Source organism: Suricata suricatta, chromosome 11, assembly GCF_006229205.1.
Source record: "Suricata suricatta isolate VVHF042 chromosome 11, meerkat_22Aug2017_6uvM2_HiC, whole genome shotgun sequence".
Classification (NCBI taxonomy): Eukaryota; Metazoa; Chordata; class Mammalia; order Carnivora; family Herpestidae; genus Suricata; species Suricata suricatta.
Genome location: NC_043710.1, coordinates 52,536,444 through 52,553,028, shown reverse-complemented (window position 1 = coordinate 52,553,028; position 16,585 = coordinate 52,536,444). Strand labels below are relative to the sequence as shown.

The 16,585-nt window shown below is 39.3% G+C and overlaps 1 protein-coding gene across 1 annotated transcript; it reads right to left on the bottom strand.

The window, feature by feature from the left end:
• Positions 1-8,461: 8,461 nt before the first annotated feature.
• Positions 8,462-9,412, bottom strand: LOC115271868 (olfactory receptor 52H1-like). The gene has a single exon (XM_029914842.1). The coding sequence runs from the start codon at positions 9,410-9,412 to the stop codon at positions 8,462-8,464; it is 951 nt and encodes a 316-aa protein (XP_029770702.1).
• Positions 9,413-16,585: the final 7,173 nt, after the last annotated feature.

Here is a 16,585-nt window from a genome sequence, read left to right as displayed (position 1 = left end):
TTTGTTGATCCCCTAGGTTTTCTGGGGGCACTGTGAGGATTTTAGGTATGTAAGAACAGTATCACATTTTAGTATATATATATATACATACATATATATATATATATATATATACACACACACATACACTTCTGTGTGCATGTGTGTGTATAAATATAAATAGCTAGATATATATTATATATCACACACACATACACTTCTTCACTTCTGCCTGGCTGCTATGTGTGAAACACAACACAATTATTGTCAAGAAAATCTAAATTCATCATTGCTTTAAGAAAGGCTGTTCTTAGAGTTCTGAGTGGCTTGTCTTGAGCCCATAAGGAAAAGAGCAAGAGACTAAAATGTCGAACTGCAGCAGGAAGGACTGAGGTGCAAAGAAAAGATCTTACTGATAATACGTCTTAATATACAATAAGGTTATGCAGACATCTGAGGGATTCAAGGAACTGCACCTCTCCTAACGGAGGAGACAATCTGAAATGAACTTGTAGTGACCAATTAATCAATATCTTTGTATGATAGTCATCCTTCTGTATCTTCCCCTGCTTCTGCTTCTGGTTTTATAGAACTGCCCTCAACCTTATTTTCTGTCCATCTCATCCGTTTGACACTCACCCTCACTTCAGTCAGTAGTCAGCCATACTAGAGAAATCTTGATCCAGCACAAGTAACATGGCTCCTGGATCCATGATTTGTTCTCATTTATCTCCACCCTCTGAAGGCTTTTATGACCCAGTGAGGCTGTGGTGTGGCTCAGAGCACCAGTGGTACCAGCTGCTAAAAGGAGAGGTCAATTTCCGGGTAAGATCCCTGGGGAGACACACCAGTCATATCAGAGTCTTTTATTAGAGCATAAAGATTTTTTAAGGTGGAAATGGGTCATCACTAGCCTACAGTAAGTTATTGCCTGCTCAGCTCTCAGACCAAAAAAAAAAAAAAAAAAGTAGCCAAACTGTGTCAAATGGTTAGGGAAGGAAATTCAGGGAGAAAGGTGGCACAGAATGAGGCTAGACTGGGAAGAGATATATCTTGAGTTGGAATTTGCATGGCTTCCTTTGGTTGCCTAATTCAATACTACCTATTACCTACTCTCAGGAAAATAATTATTCTGCTTAATCTGAATTTCTCCACATTGACCTTGAGCTGGAGTCTTTATTGCCCTGTAACAGTTTGTATCTCCATTAGGGTAATTCTTTGTCTTTCCTCCTTCATCTAGTTAGACCAGACTATAAGCTTCTGATTCAAAGGAACTGCTAGTTACAGTCCAGTGTAAGATACATTATTCTCTTATAATGCACTGAGGAAATGACAGAGTGGTGCTTTGAATTATGTCTCTTTATTCCCTCATCAAAGTCTCACTCAGGCCAAGTATCTAGGTAACCTGGAATGAAGATGCAAAATTATTTGTTAAATTGATTGGGTCAGGAGAGACTCCCATAAATTAAGGCAACATGGAAAAGTGTGTACTTGAGAAAGATGTGAAAGAGGATATTAGCATTTCCTCCCAGAATTAATGTCATCTGGAATTATCCAAGACTAGGGTATATCTGAGCCATGGGAAGACACCTTTACAAGGAAGAAGAATGGACTCATTTCAACTGTATTCACCAAGCAGATCTCACAGAATTGTAAACATCTTGGTTATGCCTCTTTTTCCTCCTTTACTCCACACCTAAGCATCTGAGCAATGATATTGAATTATAAATACATATTCAGAACACAATAATATTCACAATTTGTGACTTCTTTCATAAAAGTTGGTGTGTAAATTGGCTGAAGATTTTTAGAAAGTGATTTGAAAGTATAAAGGAAAGTAAAAGGTGATTTCTCTTCATTAAGTACTACCACATAGAGGAATCTACTTTATAAGAAATAAAACAATTAAAATGAGAGAGCTATAGATTTGAATCCCAGTTCTGACATATACTAGCTAAGAAATTTTGAATAAACTATTCAAATTTGAATAGATTATTTTCAGGAACTCAGTTGCCTCATCTGTAAAATAGAGCTATTAATTATACCATAAGTCTTCTGGTTCCAAAACTTTATTGTACACAGCCACCTCCTGGGGACCCTTTAAAAAATGCTGATGCTTTCCTCTTACACACAGCCACGCCAATATAATCCTTACAGCATGAAACCTGGGTATGACAGCAGGTGGATTATCAAGGCCCTGAGGTGGAATGTACTTGTGAAGATGAGAAGATTCAGGAAGACAAGTATGTCAAAAAGCAAGTTGGTCAGGGAAATGTAGTAGATGAGACCAGAACAGATGACAAGGAGTCAAGGTCATGTTGGATTCTGTAACAGATTTCTCATTCTCATATCTATCTGGTTTTTCTCTCCTTTCTCTATATAAAATTGTTCCTGATGTTTGTAGACCGAGGCCATGTGGCATTTAATGGCCGATGATGAAAATAGAAATGGCAAATGTCATGTCAGGCTAATATATTTAAGAACAAGTGTGTAGACTCTATGTTTTCTCTTTATCTGCTGCAGTGACAAGGAGGCCATGCTGCCATTGCTCACCTGCAAGTTATAAGCAGCCTGGGTCCCTGAGTCACTATATGGAGAAAAACTACTCTTGAGAGGTGTCAACTGCTGTAAGACTTTGTAGACATAAAAAATAACCTAAGTGTCCATGAACAGATGAATGGACAAATAAATTGTGGTATATATAATAGAATATTATTCAATAATAAAAAAGAATGAAATCCTGTCATTTGGCAACATCAATGGCATGAGAGTGCATCATGCTAAATGAAATAACTCAGAGAAAGACCAATACCATATGATCTTTTTCTCTTTTACATGTGGAATCAAAAAAGGAAAAAAAAAAGCTCATGGACTCATAGAACAAATGATTGGTAGTGGTTGGTTAGGGAGTGAGAAACAGGTAAAAGGGGTCAGTCATAAGGTGGCACAGCCTAGCATTTTTTGATACTTTGTCTGAGTGGCAGCATTTGTCCCAGCAGTATTTCCTTCATCTTCATTTACAACAATTCTAGATAACAATTCTAAGATTCAGAGGACCGCTGCCCCCAGGCAACTTCAGTGGTTTAAGTGTCTGGAAAACCCAGGAGGTCTCTCCCTCTAGCATCTTACATCCCAAACCAATTCTCATGTTATATGCTCACATTTTGCAAATAATTTTGTTTTTAATTTAGAAGTCCAGCCTGATCTATTAACTCTTGGTTAAAAAATCTCTATTCTAGCCTGCCCTGCCAGTTTCTCAGATGATATGCCAAAGCTCAGAGAACGAGTAGCTAGACAATTGGATGGCAGAAATTTCATGATGTCACTGGTCATTTGGCAAAGGCACGAGAGCTTTCTGGAGGCGGCTGCAGGCCTTCACCAAGCACCAGCACCACCCCCTCTCCTGTCTCACCAGGCCCTTGTGGGGGGCAATGGGCAGGAGAGGTTACAGGAGGCCATGGCCAGAGGCATGGACACTGAGGCAGCAAGGGTACCGAATGGACTGGTAGTGTGACACTCGTGCGGCTGTGGGTTGGTGGGGAACTGTAGCTGTGGGTGGTCACAGCCTCCGGGCTTTCAGGTGGGTGGTCCTTTGTTACTGGGAGGTGGAAAGTCCCAATGGCCCAGGCCAAGGAAAGCTAATGAGATACACACACACACACACACACACATACACACACACACACACAAACACACACACATCCCAGTGGCCAGGAAATATTTTTTTCCAAGAAACTAAATTTAGTAAAGGTAAGAGAATGCATAACATTTAAACTTAATCCACACCCCTCCCTCCCTGTGCCTTCCCCAGGCAGTAAGGTTTAAGTTAAGAACGTGGACTTTGAGATTAGATTGTGTGGGTTAAACCCGAGGTCCTCCAATTTCTAGCTTTGTGAATTTAGGCAAAGTGATACCCTCTCTGGACCTCAGTTTTCTCAACTATAAAATCGGAATAATAATAGCACTCCATTCATAAGCTCCTTAGCAGAATTAAAGAGGACAGTTGTGCTTGGCACTCTGTCTGGGACCAAGCAGGGCCTGGGAGGCTCCAGAGCATGAGGACACCATAACTCCAGGCACTGAAAGGTGGCAGAGCCAAACAGTGCACAGAGCCAGAAAACTGCCCAGGCTATTCACACAGCCCAGAGAACCAGCTACCTGCCCCAAGAGTCTGAGGGGACAAAAAAAAAAAAAAAAACCCCAAAAAACACCACCAACAACTCCAAAACAAAACAAAAAGAGCTTGAGAAGAAACACAGAAACATGATAAAATTGCCATGAATTACAAAATTTAAGTGGCTATATATTCCAGAGTATCCAGGAAAGTCCTAATTTAGGTCTAAGTGAAATTATTAATAGTTTCCCTGTCATTAGCAAATTTTTTGTGGTCCTTTTATAACTAAAAATTTAGCAATGCTAAATTTAAAATATGGTACATCAGCATATTTACAGTTTTTATCCACAGCCTCAGGCATAGAGTAGATAGTTATATTTAAAAAAAAGTTACTAGAAAATCATAATGAAGTGTGTGTTTGTGTGTGTGTGCATGTGTGTGTGTGTGTGTGAGTCAAAGGGAAGGAGGGTGAAAGGGGAGAAATAATTTGTATTCAACAGTGATTCTAAGAATAAATCATAAAATTAATGTTGGCGAGAAGGAGGAAAAAATGAGGAAAATGGGAAAAAGTGAAAAGGTAATAAGATCAAGTTATTCTAAACTCATTGAAGAAGCTGAAAGATTGTTTTCTGGGATTCAAAAGAAAGTGAATTGGAAAAACAGAAGGTGATGGATCAGGAACCAAATGCCTAAAATTTGAATTATTAATAATTTGCATGTATTTTGTGGAAATACAAATTCTAAGGAATTCGGTATATGAGGTAATATGGTCAAGATCTTTAGAAAAAAATCAGAGTAGTGAAAGTCTAGTTGTTTCAATTACTTATTATTGTATAACAAACTACCCCCAAAAGTACTGATTTAAAACAATTTATTATTAGTATCCCATAATTCTGTAGATCTCTAAGGATCATGTGGACAGCTGTCATTTGAGGTTTCTCCTCTTTTTCTCTCATGTGGCTGCCATCAATTTTTGGATGGAATTATCTCTAAGTTTCATAAAAATTGATACAATTGATTCTGGCTATTAACTAGTAGCTCAGCTAGGCTGTTAACCACACGAGCTCTCCTTGTGGTCTGGGATTCTCACCATACAGTGGCTGTGTTCTACGGAGAGTGTCCAAAAATGCAAATATCTGTCCAAAGACACCAATGAGGAAGAGGTAAGTGTTCTGATAATCTAGCCTTGGATATCCTGAAATGTCACATCCATTACATTATTCTTTCAGAGAAGTCACTAAGGCCAATCCAGATAAGATGGGAGTGGAATTACACTATACCTCTTGGAAGAGTGGCAAGATCATATTGCAGAAAAGTATATAATATTGTTTTGTATATAAAGATGTTGTTTTGGCCATCTTTGGAAAATAAAACCTGCAATCGTGCATGCTAGACTATAATATCACGGATCTCACTCTATATACGAAATACATTCCCAAAACAAAACAAAAACAGCATACATTCACCTCCTCCCTAGTTCAAAGTCCAAGATCTCAGCCTCTAAATCAGGACACAATGTGAATAGAGCTCCTTTGGTTCAGGTCCTTGTATACAGATCCTTGAATGCAATTCCTTTCGATCTGAAGACATGTGAAGTACAGAAATGAGAAGGAAATCTACTATTTATAGAGCCAACACAACATGGTGATACAGAGATAGATAACTGTAATAGATACTCATATGTAAAATATTGGGAGAGTCAGATTACAGCCACTAGGCCATTATAGTTTCTAAAATTTAGCCAGAGATTAGTATCACCAGTTTCTTAATAAGGATAAAATCATTCTCCCTGGGAATGATTCTCCATGGCTTTTGTCTAACCTCTGGGCAATGGTCTCTATATTCTGTGTAATCTTTGCTTTTTGTTGAGTAGTGACCTGTGTTTACATCTGAGTACTTTTCTTCATCTACTTTCCAAGTTATGGTATCTCTGAACTATCTATAGCTCCATAGCACTTATACATTTTTCTCCAGTCTCCAACAATTATCTCACTGTCTTTAAGGCCTCCATTAACATCTCTTTCAAGGTTCTTTCAGCTTCTGTCTCCTGCCTATTCCAACACTAATGCTACATGTTTTGGTTTTTGCTACATCAAGACCCTACTTCCTGTTACCAGTTTCTGCATCACTTTTCTCTTGCTGCATAACTAACCTTCCCCAGGTTTATTAGCTTAAAACAGGAAATTATTACTTCTTATGGTTCCATGACTTGGCTTCAGGCAATTGGGTAGTTCTCTCTTGAGTCTCATACATTATAAAGAGACGTCAGTTGAGCCTACAGATACCTGAAGTCTCGACTAGCCTTGATGTTTAAGATGGCTTACTAACATGACTGGTAGTTGTTGCTGACTCAGCTGGGATCTCAACTAGGACTGTACACCAGAATATTTCGACCTGGCTTCTCTATTTGCTTGGTGTCGGGGCTGCCAAGTTTTCTGTCTGCCTCAGGCAAGGATTATCACTCTCCGGAGAGTGAACCAGTAAACAAGATTTGCATCTAGAGGCTGGAGACTGCCATTTCCTGGTCAAAATAACTTTGGCATCTGTCATGCTGGGCCAGGCTGGAGTGGCCAAGGTGCACAAAAGATCAAAACCGTATTTTGGATTATTCAGTGCTAACTCCCCCCTTCCCAGCATTGCTGAGGCAAATCTGGGCGCTTCTTTTGATATTCATTTGACTCTGTTTACCTGGTAACTGACCCAGGTCAGTTACTTTGTTTTCCCACCTTGAAACCTTTATAAGAGACAGTTTTCTGAATAAAGCTCTCTCTTTCGCCTGATCGGAAACCGTGAGTGCTGTCTTTACTCTCTGCATCTCCCTCTCCTGCCCTGTTTTTCTCTCCCTCCCTCAGGAGAAAGACCCGCGACGGAGGCGCGCTCAGAGCTGGTGACGAGCGCGCCTAGACCTGGCGAGGTAGGTAGCGCACCATGGCACTCAGCACCGCAAGTGCCGCCCCAACCCGGGGTGGAAGCGGACGGGGAGGATGAGCGGCCGCGGCCGCCTGGTTAAGACAGCTTGGGATATTCATAGCTTAGTGTTTGGGTTCGAAGAAGGAGGATACCAACATAAAACATTTAAGAGACCCTGCTGGAAACTACAAAGATCTTTGTGGTCTAACCTCAGAAATCTCAGAATATTACTTTCCCTGAATTCTGTTGATTAAAGAATCCCTATGTTTAGCCTAGATTCAAGAAAAGTAGAATTTAGACTCCAGCTGTAATGTGGGAATGGCAAGTTCACACTGCAGAAAAGAATGGGAGATGGAATATAGTATTGTGTCTATCTTTAGAGAATAAACCTACCACACCAAGTTATTAATGAGTCATCTCTGTGTTCATTAAGATCACCAATAATCATCACAAGAATTCTTTGTGCCAAAAGCGACATCCTTCAAAGACTATATAATAAGTAGAGATAATTGATAATATTATTTGATAATATGAGATTTACAGTTGTGGAATTTTAAGGTTTATCAATAACACTAAGCAAGAAACAGTTATGGGGAGCACAAAAGAGAGCTATGTTACTTCCAAACCAGGAAATTACTATAAGAATCAAATCTATGGGTTTTTCAAAGGATGAGGACTTTTCTGATTTGGAAGGATCCAAGATTTCTTAGGTATCAGAATCACTTAGAGAACTGTTAAAGAACACAGAGGCCCATTAAAGTAGGAAAGAGCCTGGGACTTTGCACTTTTACCAAATTCCCTAGGTGATTCTGATACTCACTAATATTTGAGAACCCTGTTTGTAAATGATTATTTTTTCTGGGTGATTCTTAAAAGAGGGTAATCATTTGCTGTTAGCTTTAACAACTCTCATCTGGAAAGTATCCAACAGAGGTATCTTACATTGTTAGACCTTTAGTCATCTCTTTTATTCTTTTTAAGAATAATATTCTATCCACTTTATATATGATCAGTAATACCCTATCCCATAAGTCTTGGAAATCTATCTCATAATAAGATATAAATTTCCCTCTGATCTATCTTTTAGGCAGACATATCTCCTTCAACTTTTGCTGTCTTTCTTGATATCTGCCTCCTTACTTTGTCTTATTGATTCCTACAATGCACGGAAGACTTTTGAGATTTCATATGTAGTTAAATCACCAACGTAGATGTTTTGGCTATAAAAAAATAAATTGCGGCTCTCAGCATGGATCCACTGTACCGGTAAAGTCTGTGAGCCCGAGTTTAGGCCCCGGCAAGCCTAATCCCGTAGTAGAGCCCTTTGCTTTTGCATGCAAAAAAATAAAATAAAATAAATAAAAAATAAAAAATAAAAAATAAATAAATAAATAAATAAATTGCATTCCAAAAATCAATGTGGTTACCTGTTTCCTTTCCCCAGCTCTCAGTCTTATGTCACTGGTTCCCTTTAGGGAAGAAGGTTAGGATGATTTTTTCTCGAATTTGCTTTGTCTTCACCCCATAGATGATTGGATTGAGTGCAGGAGGGATGGCTACGTAGAGGTTGGCAGTCAGTATGTGGAAGGAACGCGGAATATTGTGACCAAAACGGTGGGTGAGGACGGAAAACATTGCTGGTGTGTAGAATATAAGAATGACACAAGCATGGGAACCACAGGTGTTGAGGGCTTTCTGGCGGGCATCTCGGGATGGAAGATTAAAGATGGCACGAAGAATGAGAGTGTAGGAGATGCCAATGAGGATCAGGTCTGATGTAACAGTCATTACAGGCACTGCAAAGCCATACCAGATGTTGATGGAGATGTCGGCACAGGCAAGTTGGGCTATGCCTATGTGCTCACAGTATGTGTGGGGAATGATGAGTGTTCGGCAAAAAGGTAGTCGCTTTAATAGGAACACACATGGAAAGATAATGCAAAAGCTCCTGATGACAATAGCCATTACAATTTTAGTAATAATCTGGCGGGTAAGAATAGTGGTATATCTTAGGGGGAAGCAAATCGCAACATAGCGATCAAATGCCATGGCCAACAGGATGGCAGAATCCATAGCAAAGCTATAGTGGAGAAAGAACATTTGAGTAAGGCATCCAGGAAAGGTGATTTCCTGAGGACCTAGCCAGAAGATGCTGAATGTTTTCGGTACACATGTATTAGATAGGATGAGATCTGTAGCAGCCAGCATGGAGAGGAAAAAGAACATGGGTTCATGAAGGCTGTGCTCCATGGAAATAAGGTAGAGAAGGACACTGTTGCCTGCAAGGGCCACAAGGTATATAATAAAAAAGGGAATCCCGATCCAGACATGGAACTCCTCCAGCCCTGGGATTCCCAGTAGGATGAAAGGGCCTGGGTTGAAGCTGCTCAGGTTGAATGTGGCCATCATGGTCGTGGATTGGGTGTGCCTCATAGACTGAAAATAAAAATTATGTGGCTGATTGTTATGATGATCTACAGACATCCACCTCTGAGTCTTCTTCAATATGATCCCCTCACTTTTAGCTCTGTAAAGTGATGCACTATCCCTTGTCTCTTCTCTTGACTAATAAATACCTGCCAAACTTTTAGTTATAATTGTAAGTCATAATAGAAGTGGGATGAAAATAATTTTTTCCCAGAGACACAAGTCACATAACTCCAGTCATACAATTTTAGTCCTGCTTACTTACCAGCAACCCAGGAAGTTTTCTAGGAAAATAGGAACACAAAACACTATTAGACAGAGAAACAATGACTAGTTAGGAATTTGGAACAAACTTTAATGTGAAGTTCCACCCCTAGTGAACTGGAATAACAACTTTAGGGCTCCAAGGGGCTGAAAAAAGAAGGCTCAATGTCTCACACCAAAATAGACTATGCAGTCTCTTTTAATTTTTGCTCTTTCTCTGCAGTGGACCATCTGCTCTGGTTCTCATCAGTATTGTAACAAAGTTCACCAACATAGAGAGGAAATGAAGAATATTCTTCCCTAGAATCTAAGGTTTAGGTGGTTTACTCTGCCTCCAGATATTACCAGGTTGGAGAAGTTTCCAGGAAAAGGTATTCTCCAATAATTTACTCTGTGACATTGGTCTCAAGGAAAAAATGGAACTTTGCTCTGAATTCTCACAAAAGACAGCAGAGGGAGCCCAGTCTCTGGGTAGAGTTATGCCCCAGATTTCTTGCCCCTGTCTCATCTATACAATGACTCATTCTTTTTTTTATGTTTTTTTTATTAATTTTTGAGAGACAGAGAGAGATAGAGCAAGCAGGGGAGGCTCAGAGAGAGAGGGAGGTACAGAATCTGAAGCAGTCTCCAGGCTCTGAGCTAGCTGTCAGTACAGAGCCTGACGCAGGAATTGAGCCCACAAACCGTGATATCATGACCTGAGCCAAAGTCAAACGCTCAACCAACTGAGCCACCCAGGCACCCCACAATGACTCATTCTTGTGAGACTTAATTGAAACAGCTGGGCCCTTCTTCCAAAATTATTCTGTTTGTGACATGATACACAAATCTTTTCTCCAACTTCAATATTCACTTATTTTTCTTTCTACCTGGTCTTGAGTAGTTAGCGCCCTGTAGTGCTCCATCTATGTCTGCTGCTTTCTAGGTCAATAAACTCCACCTGGGTGATATCCCCAAATGCCATGGCTTTATGACTCCTATGTCAAAGATTCTGAGGTTTTTAATTATGAAGACAATCCTCTCTCCTCAGCTTTGGAACTAGTTACCCAACGTCTGCCATAATAGAAATCCCACGTGTGCATCCAACTCAGTGTGTTCAAAACAACCTTATTTCCCTTTCCATTGCCCCATATCTGTTTCTCCTATAATGATTTCCAATTCAGCAAGTGATAGTGTAACCGAGTTGCTCAATCGAGAAGCTTTGAAATTATCTTAGTCACATTCCCTCACACACAATCATCTTACCCATCTTCCACACAGGTATCATGTCACAGGTTCATCCCCTAAGCATCTCTATATCACATTCACTTACTGCTACCCTTGCAACGGCTGCACCATCTCAGATGCCATCATCTCTCAAGATCTCTGCATTCTAACTCAAATGCACCAATTTTCCTTGAGTAATTAAAGGTACATGTGATGGAGAGTCTATCCCAACTAGAGAGAGAAGCAAGACGGAAAGACTGTCATTCCAGATAGGAATAAAGAACAAGGCAGGCAGTAAGCAGCAGTAAATACCTTTGGTGCTGAAATCTATGTGCAGTCCATTTCATTAAAAATAGATCCAGTTAGGGTCCCCTGGGGGGTCCAGTCGGTTAAGCGTCTGACATCAGTTTAGGTCATGATCTCATGTTTCTTGAGTTTGAGCCCTGCATCGGGCTGTGTGCTGAGCCTGAATAAGATTCTGTGTCTCCCTCTCTCTCTCTCTCTCTACTCCTCCCCTTCTTGTGCTTTGTCTCTATGTCTCTCAAAAAATGAATAGACATTTAAAAAATTTAAAAAATAGATTCAGTTAAAGCAGAGACCAATGTATCAAGAAGACTGAGCGAGGTTTCAGGATCTAAGATTTCAGTTTCCTATTCACTGCCACAAAATTATTTATAAGCCACCTCATCCACATGTCACGTCTCCTACCATATATATGCCCAGATTGGAAATTGTAAGGGGCAAACTATTACAGAGAAATAATAATGAAACAGAAGGTAAAAAAAGATTTCATGGCAAAAGCACTAATTCAATGAGAAATATGAAATTCCATTGACATATATTTAAAGTATTGATAGTCACTAAATCCCTTTGATCAAGTAAAAAAAGTGACAATGAATATGAATAATCAAGTCATATGAGAAGAAACTCTAATGTTTAATCAATATACAGAATATTCTCAGTCTCATAAATAGTGAAGCTCAATATAAAACATGAATGATGAGGTATGTTATTATCAATTAAGAAAGGCTTAAAAAGATTGATGGTATCATTTGTAACAGCCAATTCTGTGAAGGGTCAGAGGAAGTATGAGCTGTTATAACTCTTTTAGGAGGGTTTACTGTATGACATTCTTAGATACTAATTTGCCAATCTGTATCAAAACACAATGTGCATATCCATTGTCCCCAATGTTCTATTTGAATGCTTCCCCAGATACAGTTATATAAATAAATAAATGGCATAAGGATATTCATGGCAGCAACATTTATATGAAGTTTGAGTGAAACTATAATATGAAAAAGAATTGAAAATTTGGCACCAGTTTAATTTTTAATATGGGGATGATTTTAACATTTACTGTATATAGCTTTTAAAAAGAATGAGGCAAAGCCCTGTGTATAGGAACCAAAATAGAGCTGGTACACATACTGAAATTGGAATGATACAGAGCTGATCAGCTAATAATATAAATAATGGGTAACATAACTTCAGGATATTTTTTAATAATTTTTTATGTCTTTATTTTATTTTGAGAAAGACAGAGACAGAGAGTAAGCAGGGGAGGAACAGAGAGAGAGGGAGACACAGAATGTGAAGCAGGCTCCAGGCTCTGAGCTGTCAGCACAGAGTCCAACATGGCGTTCGGACCCACGGACCATGAGATCATGACCTTAGACGAAGTTGGACACTTAACTGACAGAACCCCCCAGGCACCCCCAGAATATTTTTTAAAAAGTGAGAAATATATAGGGGTCCCTGGGGGGTTCCGTCAGTTAAGCATCTGACTCTTGATTTTGGCTCAGATCATGATCCCAGAGTCATGGTTTCAGGCTCCAAATAGGATCATAGAGCTCTTACCCGTGTGAAAAGTGAGATGTTAGTCCACTGAATGTGTCACCCCACAATTTAAATTTCAGTTTTGGGGAATATTTTTGTCTGATTTCTCTTCTACCTACATTTGGTCTTGGAAGTATCTTTAACTTGGTCGATTTTCTCTCTTTCTTTAGCTAACTTTCCCTACAGTACACAGCAAGTGTTCCTTAACAATATCCAAGTTAAGTAATGCTCTCAAGGTACACTCCTGGCCCTCCACATTATCCATTCAGAGCACTTACCCCACTCTTCATTTTATTTTACTTGGCTTTCTCACTTAACTTGAAGAGGTTAGGTATCACGTCTACTTATTTCACTATTCTATCCCTACAACAGTATCTGCCACAAAATGTTCAATTCATTCTTGTTGAATAAAGGAATGGCAGAGGCCCATCGGACTTCATACTAATTAACTTGATCATCCACATAGTGTTATAAATACCCTGTCATTCACCCACCTCTCTCTCAAGTTTATATCTCACAGCCTACCATAATAATATAAGGTAGGCCCCTCCACTTAAACTCTGGAAAATTAAAGCTCTGGAAGAACATGAAAACTTGCTTTCCATATTTAAATACTTCCAAACTGGATGAAGACTCCCACCAAACAAACCTAGGAGATTCACAGTCACAGCACATATGGTCTGGAAGGAAGGACACAGCTAAATGTGGGAAATTAGTAGCACTTTCCTCACCTACCTTCAAGTTCTAGATACATAAAAAGAGGTCTGTGGCTTTACATTTCCATTCTTGAAGCTTCCCGGGTGTCACTAACTATACATTCTCTTTAATCGATTAGTATTAGTACTCTTTGATCACAGTCCCTTTGACTACAGTTTCCTGAATAGGATTTTGCATTTAGCAGGCATTCCACATCCACCTTATTTACTGGGCTCTGATTGCTGAGCACTTTTCTCCTCTCTCCTAAGGCTAGGAATATTGCAGGGACACATCCTATATCTCCTTCACCACTAAACCAAACACAGGACAGATCCTTCAGTAATACCTTGATCACAAAGTATTTTAAGCCAAACCTTGACTTTATTTCTCTTTTTTATGCTATGCGTGTCTATGTGAATATCTTTCATCTGCTTCATTTTAGAAAGAGGAGCATTTTAAATTTTGACCAGAAAAACCTAGAAACGGTTTAAGGAAAACAGTGGGAGGGGCTCAGAATTAAGCTCCTAATGGACACCTCTCTATCATACCATTCTTTTAGCATGAGTGTCAGGTTTATAATCTATATGCAGAATTCTAATCTTGTTCATTCCTCTTCCCCAGTGCCCCCTCTTTCCCCACTCCTTCTCTCCTCTTCACCAGCTCCTTTTCTCATTGGCTCTGTTCCTGGCTAATACTTCCTAATAGTTTTGCTTTGCTCACCACCAGCTTATACCTTGCAGATCCTGGTCCTGGAACTAATTTGCCAAGGCAAGGTGATGATCAGAGAGTGCAGGAACACACAAGTGAAAAACAGACCAAAGAACAAAAGAAGCAGTTCCAGGATCAGTAAGGACACACATAAGATCATGCTCACAGTACGGAAGAACCAACACAGAGCCTGAGGGAATGGAGTTCAAATGTGCTTCTCATGTGTCTTTGGGGATTTGAGACAAGTTAGAACAGAGGCCCTCTGAACCCGGGGACCTATCAGCCCCAAGGCCCCAAGTCAGTCTAGGACATGGGCAAGGGTTCAATCAAATTAACACTTTCCCAGCTTAGGAACTTACACCTCTATTCATATCAGTGTTGGCTTGGAAATTTTGGAATCCATGATAGGAGCAAACCTGAGCCTCAAGCCTGATCTAACTTGATCAGTAATTTGATAAAGACTCATATCTACTGTGTGTTAGCCCAGTATAGAACTCCTAAAACTTCTTGCAGGGACAGTTTCATTTGCTTGTGACTCCCTAGCGGAGAGTATCTGATACTGGAAAATGGATAAATGTCTGAAATGCTGGCTTCTAGCTTTATTTAACAAAACCCAGGAGATATTTCTCACTGGAGTTGCATCTTTCCAGGTGTGAAGAGGCCTCTCTTTTTAGATACTTACTTCAATGTGCAGTCTTGCTTGCCAATACTGTCCATCTCTGCTCAGTGTTGAATCATTACTAATTTTGTGCTCAGTCATTTTGTTAACTATAGACTACTAATCTATTTGTCTAGAGCAAACCTCTAACACAAAGCACATACAAATCTGAAAATCATGGCTCTCCAGCCAGGGGACGGTCTCAGCCTTCCAATAGAACCCTGTGAACAACTGTCCATCAGATCAAGAAGGAAGTTTACTTTCAATGTCTTATAGCTAGAAATCTGGAATTTACCCTTTATTCCACACATCCCTCCCTTTGTGCTCTAACAGAATACTTTAACTGTTCTGGAGATCAGTTTCTGCATCTATAATAAGGGAATAATAACTTGGAAATACTTAGTTTATTTTTTAATTTTTTTAAATTTTTAAAAAATGTTTTCTTTATTTTTGAGAGAGTGAGAGAGAGAGCATGAGCAGGGGAGGGTCAGAGAGAGACACACACAGAATCTGAAGACAGGCTCTAGGCTCTGAGCTAGTTGTCAGCACAGAGGCCAACACAGAGCTCGAACCCACGAACTGTGAGCTCATGATCTTAGCTGAAGTCAGATGTTTAACTGACTGAGCCACCCACACACCCAGGAAATGCTTAGTTTAAAGAAGACCTCTGTGGAATAAGTGGGGAAACAACTATCACCTCAGCATGGATAAAGTCTTTTTCCATGACACTCAATCATAAGTTTTTTCTCCGATTACTTAGAATTGCAAATCCAGTTGCAAATCCAGGTAGACTCCCTCCAAGCAAACGGATTTTATTCATTAATTAAAACTTATTCATTTCAATTCTTTTATTCAGCAAATGCTTATTTCATGCCTATTACAAAGTAGGAGATTGTAAATGATAGGAATGCAATGGAAAACAAGGCAGGCAAGCATGAATCTGGTCCTTGATGACATCTAATGGAGGAATAGACATTGAAGAACTAAGTATACAAGCAATCATTTTGTTAACGTTGTAGTAAGTCTTGGAATAAAAAGTACATGTGCAGTGAGAATATATATAAGAGATAGTAATCTAATATACAGGATTGAAAAATAAACATGTGAGGGGATTTGTAGTTGAAGCCTAAATAGGAATTGCCAAGCTAATAATAATAATAATAATAATAATAATAATAATAATAGATAAAGAGAAAGCACAAATAGAAGGAAAAAGGAGAAATCTGATGCATTTGAGAAGCTGAAAGCTGGCAAGTATGGTAGTGTGCTGTCTTAGTACATTGACAGTAATATCAGTATATCTTGTGCCATCATTTTCTCCAACTTCCCCAAAATACAGAACTAACTCCACGAAGATTCATTAAGATTCTTTTTTTTCAACTGAGTATGTAAAGGGAACGGTTGAGTTTCAAACAAGTTGAATTTAGCATAAACAAGACAATGACTGCAATAATATACTATGCAATCTACACTGAATAGAGAAGGAAGGAAGGAAAAGTTAGGGACAAGGGCATGAAGGAAGGGGTTTCTGGTAACGTTTGAATGTGCATGAAACCTTTCTTGAGAACACATGTTATTTCACATACTTTCATATAACAGGGTATAGGAAGATGCCTAGGACTAAGCTTCTGTCTTCAAGGAGCTCATAATGTAGGTGTGGATAGTTAAATAAAAGAGCAAATAAATATGATGTTTGTAACTGTGGCATGAATAAAGCAACCACATCTGGGTATCCTCTGCGGGGCCTAAGGGCACTACAAATTGCAAAGAAAATATCAACACAC